The sequence below is a fragment of the Argopecten irradians genome, chromosome 12 (genome assembly GCF_041381155.1).
Source record: "Argopecten irradians isolate NY chromosome 12, Ai_NY, whole genome shotgun sequence".
Taxonomy (NCBI): Eukaryota; Metazoa; Mollusca; class Bivalvia; order Pectinida; family Pectinidae; genus Argopecten; species Argopecten irradians.
The window spans coordinates 11,921,224-11,935,101 of NC_091145.1; the positions used below are offsets into that span (position 1 = coordinate 11,921,224).

Genomic DNA, 13,878 nt, shown 5'->3' on the forward strand with positions numbered 1-13,878 from the left:
GTAAATTTCATTATCTAAAATAAATAAATGTAATAAATATATTCTGACTTAAAGCTTGGAGCCAAGGTAACCAAGGTTGCATTTGTATCAATGGCCTTCATGGTCGAAGGTACATCAACAGTAAAAGTGTATTTATTGGTAAAAAATCTATTTTGCATTACTAGAGATATAACAAGGAATATAGTGAGGAGAGAACTTGTATAAGCTGATGCCTGCTGCTCAAATGGCCTATCGTTCGCTTGGATCTGAATAAAATTTTATGAAATAAAAAGCATAAAAATATAAACTTATCTCATTTCAGCTAAAGGTATGAAATATCTCCATGAGAAAGACATTGTGCACCGCGATGTAAAACCGGGAAATATTCTTTGTTATAAAGGAGAAGATGGAAGGTAAGAAATGTCTGGTTTTAAATAGCGTAATATAAATAACTTGTATTTTATAAAGAACTTAAGATATCCTGTTTTAGTGTTATATGTTTATCTACAAAAGACTATAAAACAGATGGATTCTTAATTATCCCAATGGGTTCCGTCCGTCCGTCCGTCTGTCCGTCCGTCCGTACGAATGGTTTCCGGAGCATAACTCTAAAACCAGTAGAGATATTTCCACGAAACTTCATACACACATTGGTCTTATGGTCTAGTAGTGCCTTTTGCTATTTTTAGGTTTTCATTTTTTGCATTTTTTCCGTAACCATGGAAACATAGCTGAAAATATCATATTTTTGTACCAGGTTTGTTTCCGGAGCATAACTCTAAAACCAGAAGAGATATTTCCACGAAACTTCATAGACACATTGGTCTTATGGTCTAGTTCTAAGTGCCTTTTGCTATTTTAAGGTTTTCACTTTTTGTACTTTTTTTCTGTAACCATGGAAACATTGCTGAAAATATCATATTTTTGTACCAGGTTCGTTTCCGCAGCATAACTGGAAAACCGGTTGAGATATATGCATGGAACTCCATATGCACATTGTTCTTATGGTCTAGTAGTGCCTTTTGCTATTTTTAGGTTTTCACTTTTTGTGCTTTTTTCTGTAACCATAGAAACATTGCTGAAAATATCATATTTTTGTAGCAGGTTCATTTCCGGAGCATAACTCTAAAACCAGCAGAGATATTTCCACGAAACTTCATAGACACATTCTTTTTATGGTCTAGTAGTACCTTTTGCTATTTTTAGGTTTCATTTTTTGCACTTTTTCCATTACCATGGAAACATTGCTGAAAATATCATGGTAAATGTTACTTTGCAAAACTCCACCCATCTTTGTGTATATAGTCTAATATAAATGTCAAGGCTGTATACCTGATTCAACAATTGCAGCCCCGCTCTACTTGAATTATACTCCATCTTTCTTTAGCTCAACTTCCTTTTTCCTGTTTTTTTTTCATACAAGTAAGTCTCCACAATCAAACTTACTTCAGCTTTGATATCTCCATTGGCAGGGGATCTGAATGACTATGTCCTTGTTAACTTTTGATTTTTGTTCACAACAGTAATTGTAGATCACATGAAAATTAAGTCTGTTATGACTGAATTAGTAATACATGTGCAAGGTGCAAATGAACAATAAAATTTCCTTAATTTAACTTAATTGTGGTTTTATTTGTTAAAACAGATTTGTATTCAAATTGACTGACTTTGGAGCAGCGAAAGAACTTCAGTATGAAGAAGAACAGTTCATGTCCTTATATGGCACAGAGGAGTATTTGGTAGATATTTTTACAGATGTTTCAAACATTGATATCGAGGTATTAAAATGATGTGGATAAAGTATGATTTAACATTGATTAGTCTCAACTTCCAATTTATGCTTTGACCAAAAGCCTCCACTTTTCTTTTGTTCATTGCTGTAGTGTGTACCAATATCAGTTTAAGTAATCATAATTTTCCATTCTGAATACTTTTTTGGTATCTAACTTAGTGTAAGCAACCTTTTATTAGAGATATTTTTATCTCTTTAAGCATTTTTCTAGCTAACTTTAATCCTCTCTGGTGTTGTTGTAGCATTCTGATACATATTGTTGTGCTGTGATGAGAGACATTATTAATATTTTTTCATGCCGATACATATGGTTGTGCAGTGATGCGAGACATTATTATTATTTTAGCATCCTGATATATGTAGTTGTGCAGTGATGCGAGACTTTATTATTATTTTAGCATCCTGAAATATATGGTTGTGCAGTGATGCAAGACTTTATTATTATTTTAGCATCCTGATATATATGGTTGTGCGGTGATGCGAGACAAGAATAAAGAGAAAGTCTTTGATGCCACGGTTGACCTTTGGAGTTTAGGAGTAACAATATTTCATGCTGCAACTGGTCGGCTGCCTTTTAGACCCTTTGGAGGCAGAAAAAACAGGGTGACCATGTAAGTAAGGGAGTTAATCCAATATTTCTTCTAGTTTTACTCTAAAGATGCTCCACATCTAAAACAGGAGCAGACGATGTAGTAATTTTCCTCAGTTACAAAAGACCCTTACTTTACACCATTATCACCATTGTAAAGTTAAAAACAAAAATATTAAAAATAATTAATTGCATCCAAAAAAATAATATGTTACACTATGTCCTAAATGGAATGAAGCACTGATTATGCATGCACCAAGAACAAAATAAATTATTTAGCATTTTTTTGTGTGTTAATTAGACATATATAAATACACAATTCAACACCAATTACTGTTTAAATGATGAGAAATGTTTATGCTCTATCGACGGTAGAGCATCTTTATCTAAACATAATTATTTGAGCTACATGCTTATGACTGTGCAGTTGATCTCTTGTGTACTTTTCTTCTCACAATTACCTTGGTATATGATTATTGATTTTCTAGTAAGGGAGTTAGTGACATAACAGTTTCCTTTGAATCATTTTCTGGATTTGTCACTTTTTTCTGATAGGTATGATATATTTCCTTCAAATCAGTTTCTAGATTTTACCACTTTTTTCCACAGGTATGAAATAACCAAGACCAAAGAACCTGGCTACATATCAGGAATACAGCAATCAGAAAACGGCAAAATTGAGTGGAGTAAAGAACTTCCACTAACATGTCGTCTATCACTGTAAGTTTTAGTGGTGATATCAGTATTTTCTGGAATCATTTCAGCCACTGTAAAACATCTTTCTTTTGTTTATGGTTTACTTTTGTGAATTTCATGGTGTAAGTATAAATTCGAGAAAGCTTGTCTTCGCAAATGCACATATATATATACATAGATTAAAGTGATTTCATTTAAATTTTTCAATCTGTGATAGTTAATCTTCATGAATCTTTGAAGTTGTTTTGACATAGAAATTGCAAAATTTAGTTGTCACAAAAGAGAGTTGGTTTACAATACTGTACTTAGAGGTCTTTGAGCGATTATCTGTTTCATGCATCTTGAATGATTAGAATAAGCATTAAATTTTATGATTAAAAACACTTTGAATATTCTCTGTTGTGAACAAAATCCAAAATTCCAAAATCTGGTCTCACAAATGTTAAATATTACGCTTTCACTACAATTTAAAATACTTGTCGTAATGAAGTTATATTTGTTAAAACAATTGATTTTTTGTTTGCATTATTCAATTAACAAGGAATTTTGCTTTTAATTTTTTTTCCTTTTTGACATGAATAAAGATATACAATAAAATAATATTAATTAATTGTAAAAAATTAAAATGATAAAAGACTATTATGTTATGAATTAAACATTGACTTTCTGGTGAGACAATTGAATTTTTTGTTGTTTGCATTATTCAATTAACAAGGAATTTTGCTTTTAATTTTTTTTCCTTTTTGACATGAATAAAGATATACAATAAAATAATAGTAATTAATTGTAAAAAAAATAAAATGATAAAAGACTATTATGTTATGAATTAAACATTGACTTTCTGGTGAGACTGCTAAGGAAAATGATGTTGACATCAATGTTATAGGGGATTAAAGATGTTTCTGACTCCCATTTTGGCTGGCTTGCTGGAAAGAAATGACAGATACAAGCTGTCCTTTGGAGAATTCTTTACAAAAGTGGATAAGTTGATGTCAAAGATTGTGATCCACACCTTTAGTCCAAACACATGGATGCACATGAGGATATATATAGATGGAAATAGCAAGTGAGTACACATTATATAGATGGAAATAGCAAGTGAGTACACATTATATAGATGGAAATAGCAAGTGAGTACACATTATATAGATAGAAATAGCAAGTGAGTACACATTATATAGATGGAAATAGCAAGTGAGTACACATTATATAGATGGAAATAGCAAGTGAGTACACATTATATAGATGGAAATAGCAAGTGAGTACACATTATGTAGATGTAAATAGCAAGTGAGTTCACATTATATAGACAGAAATATCAAGTGAGTACACATTATGTAGATAGAAATAGCGAATGAGTACAATTTATATAGATGGTAATAACAAGTGAGTTCACATTATATAGACAGAAATAGCAAGTGAGTACACATTATGTAGATAGAAATAGCGAATGAGTACAATTTATATAGATGGTAATAACAAGTGAGTTCACATTATATAGATGTAAATAGCAAGTGAGTTTACATTATATAGATGTAAATAGCAAGTGAGTTCACATTATATAGATAGAAATAGCAAGTGAGTACACATTATGTAGATAGAAATAGCAAATGAGTACAATTGATATGAATAGCAAGTGAGTACACATTATAAAGATGGAAATAGCAAGTGAGTTCACATTATATAGATGGAAATAGCAAGTGAGTACACATTATATTCTAGATGGAAATAGCAAGTGATTACACATTATATAGATAGAAATAGCAAGTGAGTACACATTATATAGATATATATATATAAATAGCAAGTGAGTTCACATTATATAGATAGAAATAGCAAGTGAGTTCACAATATATATATAGAAATGGCAAGTGAGTAAACATTATATAGATAGAAATAGCAAGTGAGTACACATTATACAGATGGAAATAGCAAGTGAGTACACATTATATAGATGGAAATAGCAAGTGAGTACACATTATATAGATGGAAATAGCAAGTGAGTACACATTATATAGATGTAAATAGCAAGTGAGTTCACGTTATATAGATAGAAATAGCAAGTGAGTACACATTATGTAGATAGAAATAGCAAGTGAGTACACATTATGTAGATGGAAATAGCAAGTGAGTACACATTATATGCTAGATGGGAATAGCAAGTGAGTTCACATTATATAGATGGAAATAGCAAGTGAGTACACATTATATAGATGGAAATAGCAAGTGAGTACACATTATATAGATAGAAATAGCAAGTGAGTTCACATTATATAGATAGAAATAGCAAGTGAGTTCACATTATATAGATAGAAATAGCAAGTCAGTACACATTATATACTAGATGGAAATAGCAAGTGAGTTCACATTATATACATGGAAATAGCAACTGAGTATACATTATATAGATAATAGCAAGTGAATACACATTATATAGATGGAAATAGCAAGTGAGTACACATTATATAGATGGAAATAGCAAGTGAGTACACATTATGTAGATGTAAATTGCAAGTGAGTACAATTGATATGAATAGCAAGTGAGTACACATTATATAGATGGAATTAGCAAGTGAGTTCACATTATATAGATGGAAATAGCAAGTGAATACACATTATATACTAGATGGAAAAAGCAAGTGAGTACACATTATATAGATAGAAATAGCAAGTGAGTACACATTATATAGATAGAAATAGCAAGTGAGTACACATTATATACTAGATGGAAATAGCAAGTGAGTACACATTATATAGATGGAAATAGCAAGTGAGTTCACATTATATAGATAGAAATAGCAAGTGAGTTCACATTATATAGATAGAAATAGCAAGTGAGTTCACATTCTATAGATAGAAATAGCAAGTCAGTACACATTATATACTAGATGGAAATAGCAAGTGAATTCACATTATATAGATGGAAATAGCAAGTCAGTACACATTATATACAAGATGGAAATAGCAAGTGAATTCACATTATATAGATAGAAATAGCAAGTGAGTTCACATTATATAGATGGAAATAGCAAGTGAGTTTACATTATATAGATGGAAATAGCAAGTGAGTACACATTATATAGATGGAAATAGCAAGTGAGTACACATTATATAGATGGAAAACGCAAGTGAGTTCACTTTATAAAGATGGATATAGCAAGTAAGTACACATTATATTGATGGACATAGCAAATGAGTACACATTATATAGATGGAAATAGCAAGTGAGTTCTCGTTATATAGATGGAAATAGCATGTGAGTACACATTATATAGATAGTGAGTACAGACAACCAATCTGTGTGTTTACCACCAAAGTTTAATAGTTTTTAATTTACATACAATATATGTATATATATTATATAAGAGCTGTAAATGAATTTTGAAAAAACCTTCCGTACATGTACTTACTTATGAGTACTTACTGGATAAGAATAAGAAATTTTATTTCATAATTGTTGAGAGAAAACTTAAGCATTGTTAGTATAGAACGTTTGTTTAAAAAAGGGTAAAAAATAATAAAAATGTTTTGTCTGATTCTAGGATTACACAGCTACAGGACTGTATTGCTGAGCAGAGTGATATATCTATCCGGGATCAGGTTCTTATTCACGACGGAGATCTCTTAAGGAACATTGTCGACAATATGACACCTGTTATACAGTATCCGAAATCTGTGTTTAGTGAAAAGACTCCTATATTTGTGTTCACAAAACATTCAGATGATCAAAGGGTATTTCCCAAATCCTGGTGTCCGGAGTTTCCGAAGTTTGCCAGTAATATGAATATTCAAAATGACCATCAAATGGCAAAAATGTGTTGTGGAATAAACTACTTATTGTGCAAAGAAATTGGACGATATCACATGAGGATGGATTTACAACGTCTCAGTGTACAAAGTTATATGTAAGTATTGGAAACTACCTACATAGTGGGAGCCTGTTATTCTAGAGCAAATTATTTCTACTAGTTTTAAAATTAAGATAAGAAATATATTTATAGAATTATAGAACAGTATTGTAAACTGGTGCAATCAAATAAACGCAAAAGTGATTTTGCACAACAAAGTTTCTAGCACGATATTTAGTAAAATTTTATTACTGCTAAAGTATGTACGTTAACAACTTACTATTTGCATATGTAAAGAAGTATGTGGATAAAGCAATTTTTTCAAAGTTTTGAGAAACAGAACCGGATTTTTTAAAACTAAAAAATCTTTTAACGTTGTAATTTCAATTTCAACAAATCTTATTTCATAAAAAAATATGAAAAGGGATCAAACCACAGGCTAAGCTTATACAGGTTCATTCCCAGTATTTTACAGTACATTATTGTACGTACCGGTAGCAGTGATATTTTAGCAGTTTTCTTCCTACACGTTTGCACTAAAATATATATTCTAATTGTATTTTCTGTACTATGTTCGAGTTACTTATTACTTATAATAGTATATAGCAATTATTATGAATACACTCACTCACCGCTGTGCTAACTTGTGTAAAATCATGTTTGCGCTAAAATATTATTACGTCAAATTAAGTACCTTTATTGTAATGGAAACGTTTTGAAGTTCATTTTCTACATGTAGTGTATGAATTTGTCTAAAATTAATAACGTATTATGTACTTTTTTCTAGACATGAACTGAAGCATGAATTCTCCCATCTGTTGAGTTATGACAGCAGACTTAGAGATCATTGCTCCTCAGACTTAACCATGCTGAAGAACTTCATAGATGAATCGGAGCAGAAGATCTTAATGCTGACAGCGGTACCGACTGTAGATCCACCACAACTGGTAGCCCTGGAGAAGAAAACTAATACCAGAATAAAAGAATTACAAGTTACAGCGGAAAAAGTAAATATTTTTAATATATGGGCGCAAAAATGTATTTTGACCTCGTAAATTTCAAACCAAATAAAGGGTTAGCAGAGACATGAGACCTGCGTTGTGCTATAGGAGTTTACAGTTGATATATAACTATAGAAGTAGGATTTTAAAATTTAGACTTACCATAGCACACAATCATCTGTCCTCTTATTTAGATTGGGCAAAATAAACTATTCCTTTAATGTATTGTGTCATTAGTTTATGTTTAGAAAAGAAATACGATTTTCGTAACAATTATTACCTACCTGCAAGAACAGATATTAAATTCAGCAATAGAAAAATGTGAAAATGATATCAATGTTTACAAGACTGCTATATATTTGTGGCCCAAATTTAAGTTACAATTGTATCTTCAAACTGTATTAAATTTGAATGTACGATATCATACTGATCTTTATACATTTTAGATAAGACAAGGACTGCTGAAAACTAAGAAGGATTTGACGTACTACCAGAATAAAATCAACAAGAAAGAACTAGAAAGGAGTTGGGATGACGCAGTTGGTTGCAACGATGAAGCAGATCGATGGTAATTTTCGTGCGATTTTGTGGGAAATCATTGAGGTTGCAAACATTTTTAATGTGCTTAAAATAAGTAGTGGGGAATATAATAAGCATTGCGACTTATGATTGGGATTAGTGAAAATATAATTTTCTCAAATGAAGCAAAAATCGCAAAATTTCATGCTAAAATAACCGCTATATAGGCAAGGAAGTATATATTCACGTCCTTAATAAAGGGAATGATTTTTTGAGGTTCTTAAAGTTTGTTCTTACTCAATTTGACGATTTTCTACATCAGAATGTCTGGTTACACAATGTTTTTAAGTTAAAACTATGATTTTGATATTTGTAGCAAAGAAAGACAAGAAGTAACTGTTGAAACGATACAAAGGATTGTGCGACACTTCAAGGAGCATCGGCAAGCTCAGTACCTCAGCAGAACGGAAGAAGATGTCCATGCTTTTGAAAGGTTAGTGTTATGGGTAGTGCTTCAAGAGGAATGCAGTTAACCCATGGTCAATCTAAAATCGGTCGGAGCATAGAATATATTCAGATTATTTTAAATCATGATATTTGAGTGTATAATGTATGTTATTTTCATGCTAAAATTTGAATGCTTTATTTGATCCTAGATGTTTTGTAAGCTAAGTTTAAGAAGACAATTCTGTAACATTCCTCATGATTATCAATTACTACTGGTAATAGATAGTCTCCAGCTAGTAAAAGGAGAATTTGTATTGCTTTGACTGTTTTTTTCCTAGAAAATTTCTCAAAATAGAAAGTTCTTAAAATCGAGCAATTGAATAACTTGCTTTAGTATAGACCATGGTTGTATTTACATCACAAAACTCTCTTCCGTTAAGAGTTGTCATGATGGTTTATTTAATGTCCCATTTTAAAAAGGGGTTATTTTGACAAGGGCACTGTTATTGCAGTTTTAACTATGCTCCTAATTATGTTAACAGTCACAGATCGTTAAGATACAGTATATGCAATGCTAAGGTGGTTAACACTCATACTCTATTTAATTGAAACTAAGGATCATGTTTTGTTTGTGTTCCAGAAATCAGTTGGAGGAGCTATGTATTAAGGCTAAGTCACTTATCGAGACATGCGACAGTCGTGGACAGAGGCAGTACGAGATGTTTCATAGATTCTACAGGTAATTCAGCTCATTACGTAATCGTAATTGGCTTAGTGCAATTATTTAATAATTAAAAATGAGAACTGGACAGTTTAACGTTAATTCCTTAAGCAGTCACGTGGTGTTGAAAAAAATGATCAGATATCGTTTGAACTTTCTATTAAAAATGAGTTAGAAATGAATATAATAAATGGTTTCAAATCTTTGCTAAATGCTCAATTGAATGCTCCGCTCCTTTATATCATTTATGTGTATGGACATTTGCTTGAAGGGTTTTATGGAATAGTTTTTGATAATACATATTTCAATTTCATAATTTCTGTTAATCCAGCAAAGCAGTGAGTACAAGGGAGGAGAACGACTCGTTAGACCGGGCCTTGGCGTCTTTGGAGAAAATACGGATCGATTTTGAGAAACGTCTCAGCGAGGTAGATATGTAAAAACATTTTAAACATTTTAATTATATATAACAAGGTAATCTTGAAGTACGGATCGAATTTGAGTAATGTCTCAGCGAGATAAAATATTTTGAACTGAATTTTGAACAATTTAATGTTCATTGATTTGCCGAATTTTGGTCTTTCAGTGACATATTTTATATTTTTTTATTTCTAATATATCCTAAGAAAAGCTTAATGATACTTTTTTCCTTTTTAACTTTTATTTTCTTTCCAAATTCATAAAGTTGCCGTTGATCTTAAGGTTTGTATTACACTATCGTAATGATATCTATGTCTATATTGGTTTATGCAAATTTTACTTACATCATTACATCATTATCTAATAATTGGTACTTCTGAAAACCTACATTAATGTTCATTATCCCTATATACTAGGTTGTTGATGAACTGGGACGTGACTGCAAGACTGTGCTAGAAAGTTTACAACCTGCCCCTCTCCGACGCCGAGGATCTAAACATGTCCTTGTCAATGGTATAGATAGAGAGACACGCAATAATATGTTAGCAGAAGCTAATATGAGGTTAGTAATCCATAATTTTACCCCTGCAACGAAGTTAGGGATATATACTAAAATCAGATTGTCTCTATGTCTGTCTGTCTGTCTCCATAGAAAGTAATTGCCCGGACAACTCCTCCTAAATTACTGGACCGATTTCAATGATACTTGTCAGTAATATTAGGGTTTGTTTGTCAAAATTAGTTGTCATGGTAAGCAGATCACTAACACAAGTTACTTTTGTCATAATTATTACTAGTTATTGATTATTAGTTTCTTAAAAAAAAGCCCCGCAGTGGCCGAGTGGTTAAGGTGTCCCAACATATTGCTGAATCTGATGTACCACAAGACCTCTACGTCTGAATAGCAAGTGCGAATCCCATATGGGGAAGTCACCAGGTACTGACCGGTGCTCAGCGGCTTTTCTCTGGGAACTCCGGTTTTCCTCCGTCATTTAAACCTGACACATCCTTAGATTATCATGAATGCTTATAGAACGTTACGCTAATCAAACCAAACCAAATTCTTTACAAAGAATGTCATGGAATCGAAGTTTATCATCATATATATTAGTGATATTGGGGAGTGTTCAATGATCTATTATCAGTTTCCTATGAATATTCATTGAATCAATATTTCTTCACAAAATCATACCTTGATAATCTGAAAGAACTGTAACATTTGGAAGAATTAAATGGTATATGGTCCTGTTTCAGTTTGAAGAGTGGCTTTGAGGATCTTAAGGAGGATATCCAGAGGAACAGCGACCTGCTCAGAATGAGTGGTGAAATTCTGGAGGAACTGAAAAAGTAAGTGATATATTTACATGATACACATTTACATATTATTAATACATTTACAATCTACATACGCAGCAAACCATTCATTTCCGCGTATACAATATTTCACGTCATCGTTTTTCCGACATAGATTATTCTTGAGGAAATGCTCTTTTACTGACGATTGTGAATTCATAAGTTTTACACAATTATTTTATGTTCTAGTTCTGTCGCAAAATTGCGCGAAAACTTGTGTCTCACGAAAAAAAAAGATGTCTACAGTAAACCATTCATCAATGACTCGTATGCGTTCCCTTTTAAAATAATCAAATCTTCGTTATCTACATTATCTATACAGCTGTACTCATAATAGTACTGCCAATTATCGTCTGGTAAAAATGGAGAGAAGTGTTTAATATTTGATTTAAAAACGTGTTTTATATTGTAGCACAAGCCCACCACTTCTGAATGGCGTATCAGAAAAGAGTCTAGGTTATGGTATTGGATGAAGGACTGATGGCGAAATACAGGCGGACAGAAATACACCTACTCGTGATCAGCTGATAGTCACGTGAGCACGTGAGCCATGTTGAGAAGCTAGACCACGTGCACAATAACAACAGACGCTGATGTGTGTGACGAGTGAAAGGGTCACATACTACATGTATCTAGCACAATGATGAGTGTCTAACTGGACAGCTTGATTGTTTAGGACAAAGGATCATATTTATTCCTGCTGGCGAGGAATTAACAAAAAAAATGACGACCTGTTTGAAGTTGTGATAAACTAAGAAACTAATGAACGTGTTATCATTGCAAACTTTCATAGAATGATAGTACATAGTTAAACATATTGTGATATTTTAACGAACACAGAAACCTTGGATATGTGTATTACAATGGATTATTTTTATCAATGTATTAACATGGAGCTATGTAGTGTAATACCTGGTATTTGTGTTATTTTAATGATTTTATATGCGTATATGTTATTTTTGTTGAAATCATTGCAAGTCTGTATTGTTGATTAGTCTTTCTTAACCATTTTGGTGATTTTGGTTGTGTTCCTTGTTTATATAGATGTCATGCTAAAACGTCAAACAACTAAACATGTAATTACTGTATAAAGCCTTTACTTGTATTTGGTCTTTCCTCTTTTACCTTTTTTGGTTCATAAAAAATTGTCACTAAAACTGTATAAACAAATATTCTGGACTCTGAAAATTATACCTTGAGGTTTTAACCAAGTTACATAGCTCTTAGCTTGGACATTCTTACAGTTATGACAGATATCAAACGAGAAGGATTTAAAGTGAAATACCGTATTCGAATCAATAAGTGTCCCGTCCCTATTAGCGCCCCCCATCATCTGGCTTTATTTTGCCCGTTAGAAGACATAAGATGTAGGTGTAGATTTCTTTATTAACTTGGTGCAATACTTTTTTGAAATATTTCACAATTTTTAAGTGCTCTTGACGCCTATCGGGTCGAATACTGTATTATGATATTGGATCAATTGTTCTAAAGAGTATGCACAACGTAGACCTACCATGAAGACCGAGTACCTTTGGGACCACTCGGGTGTTGACGTCCGCGCTGGTGTTGATAAAGGTTCTGAGGTGGAATGTTACTTACCTCCTATATCGACGTTATTATCTGCATTGATATATGGTTCGTTTCAACAAAGAAAACATGGGATTTAGGGGATTTCAAGCGCTCTAACTAGCCAAAATGTACCGTTTTAAGCTCTTGATATGAATGTGTGTCACAGGCGAGCTTTGCTTTGCTCAACATCACTTGTCATCGGTTAAAATTTTATCTGCATTTTATTGAATTATGATATTTTCACTAGCTTTTGACCAATCGGAATGCAGCATTGACAACGAAAAGATGGTTTTGATTGTTACCTTATTAGATTGTGCGGAAAATTGGCGTCATATTTTTATCTAGAAATAAGACGTGATGCTCACAAAAATACCACTTAATAATCGCAAGGGCAAACAATGGCGGAATAAACAACCAGTAGTGATGGTCTTCTGTAAATAGAAGCGAGAAAAAATGTAATAGTAAATAGAATATTCCTTGTTTCTTGATGAATTTCAATAATATTGCATCTCTTTAAGTGGAAACTTTGATGCTCGTGAAAAACATCAAAGTTCCCACCTCACTCGATGAAATATATAGCTGGTATTCACCAGGAAACAAGAAATATCCTTCACGTACATCAGATCCATACGTAATTGCCTACGAAATAAACATTCAAATATGTTGGTCGTAAGGTAACGTAAAATGATTGCTTCTTCTCTATGGAGATGAATTTATCTGTGAACATCACCTTCCTAAATTTGGTGTCGTCCATGGCGTAACTGACGCCAAGTTCGCACTTATTAAAACACAGTTGGTAGTAGCTGAGCAAATTGCAGTTCTTATATTGCTTGTAGATGATAACTGGGACGATATAAATGATTTGCTTCAAATGTGCTTACGCCACCTAAATCCAATAAACCTAATCTCAGCAGTATAGGAATGAAAGTGATTGAAACACTGAT

General features: G+C 32.4%; 1 protein-coding gene across 6 annotated transcripts in view; it reads left to right on the forward strand.

Moving 5' to 3' along the window:
• Positions 1-12,470, forward strand: part of LOC138336522 (serine/threonine-protein kinase TBK1-like) — a 63,284-nt gene extending 50,814 nt beyond the window's left edge. For all 6 annotated transcript variants that reach the window (XM_069286032.1, XM_069286034.1, XM_069286031.1 and 3 more), the window contains 14 exons: positions 302-392; positions 1,625-1,718; positions 2,222-2,382; positions 2,970-3,080; positions 3,943-4,122; positions 6,599-6,961; positions 7,692-7,911; positions 8,352-8,473; positions 8,801-8,917; positions 9,512-9,610; positions 9,924-10,020; positions 10,429-10,574; positions 11,267-11,359; positions 11,778-12,470. In XM_069286032.1, coding sequence (XP_069142133.1) covers positions 302-392; positions 1,625-1,718; positions 2,222-2,382; positions 2,970-3,080; positions 3,943-4,122; positions 6,599-6,961; positions 7,692-7,911; positions 8,352-8,473; positions 8,801-8,917; positions 9,512-9,610; positions 9,924-10,020; positions 10,429-10,574; positions 11,267-11,359; positions 11,778-11,838 — 1,955 coding nt within the window. In that variant the 3' untranslated portion in view covers positions 11,839-12,470. The remainder of the gene's footprint in view (positions 1-301; positions 393-1,624; positions 1,719-2,221; positions 2,383-2,969; positions 3,081-3,942; positions 4,123-6,598; positions 6,962-7,691; positions 7,912-8,351; positions 8,474-8,800; positions 8,918-9,511; positions 9,611-9,923; positions 10,021-10,428; positions 10,575-11,266; positions 11,360-11,777) is intronic.
• The last annotated feature ends 1,408 nt before the right edge of the window (positions 12,471-13,878 follow it).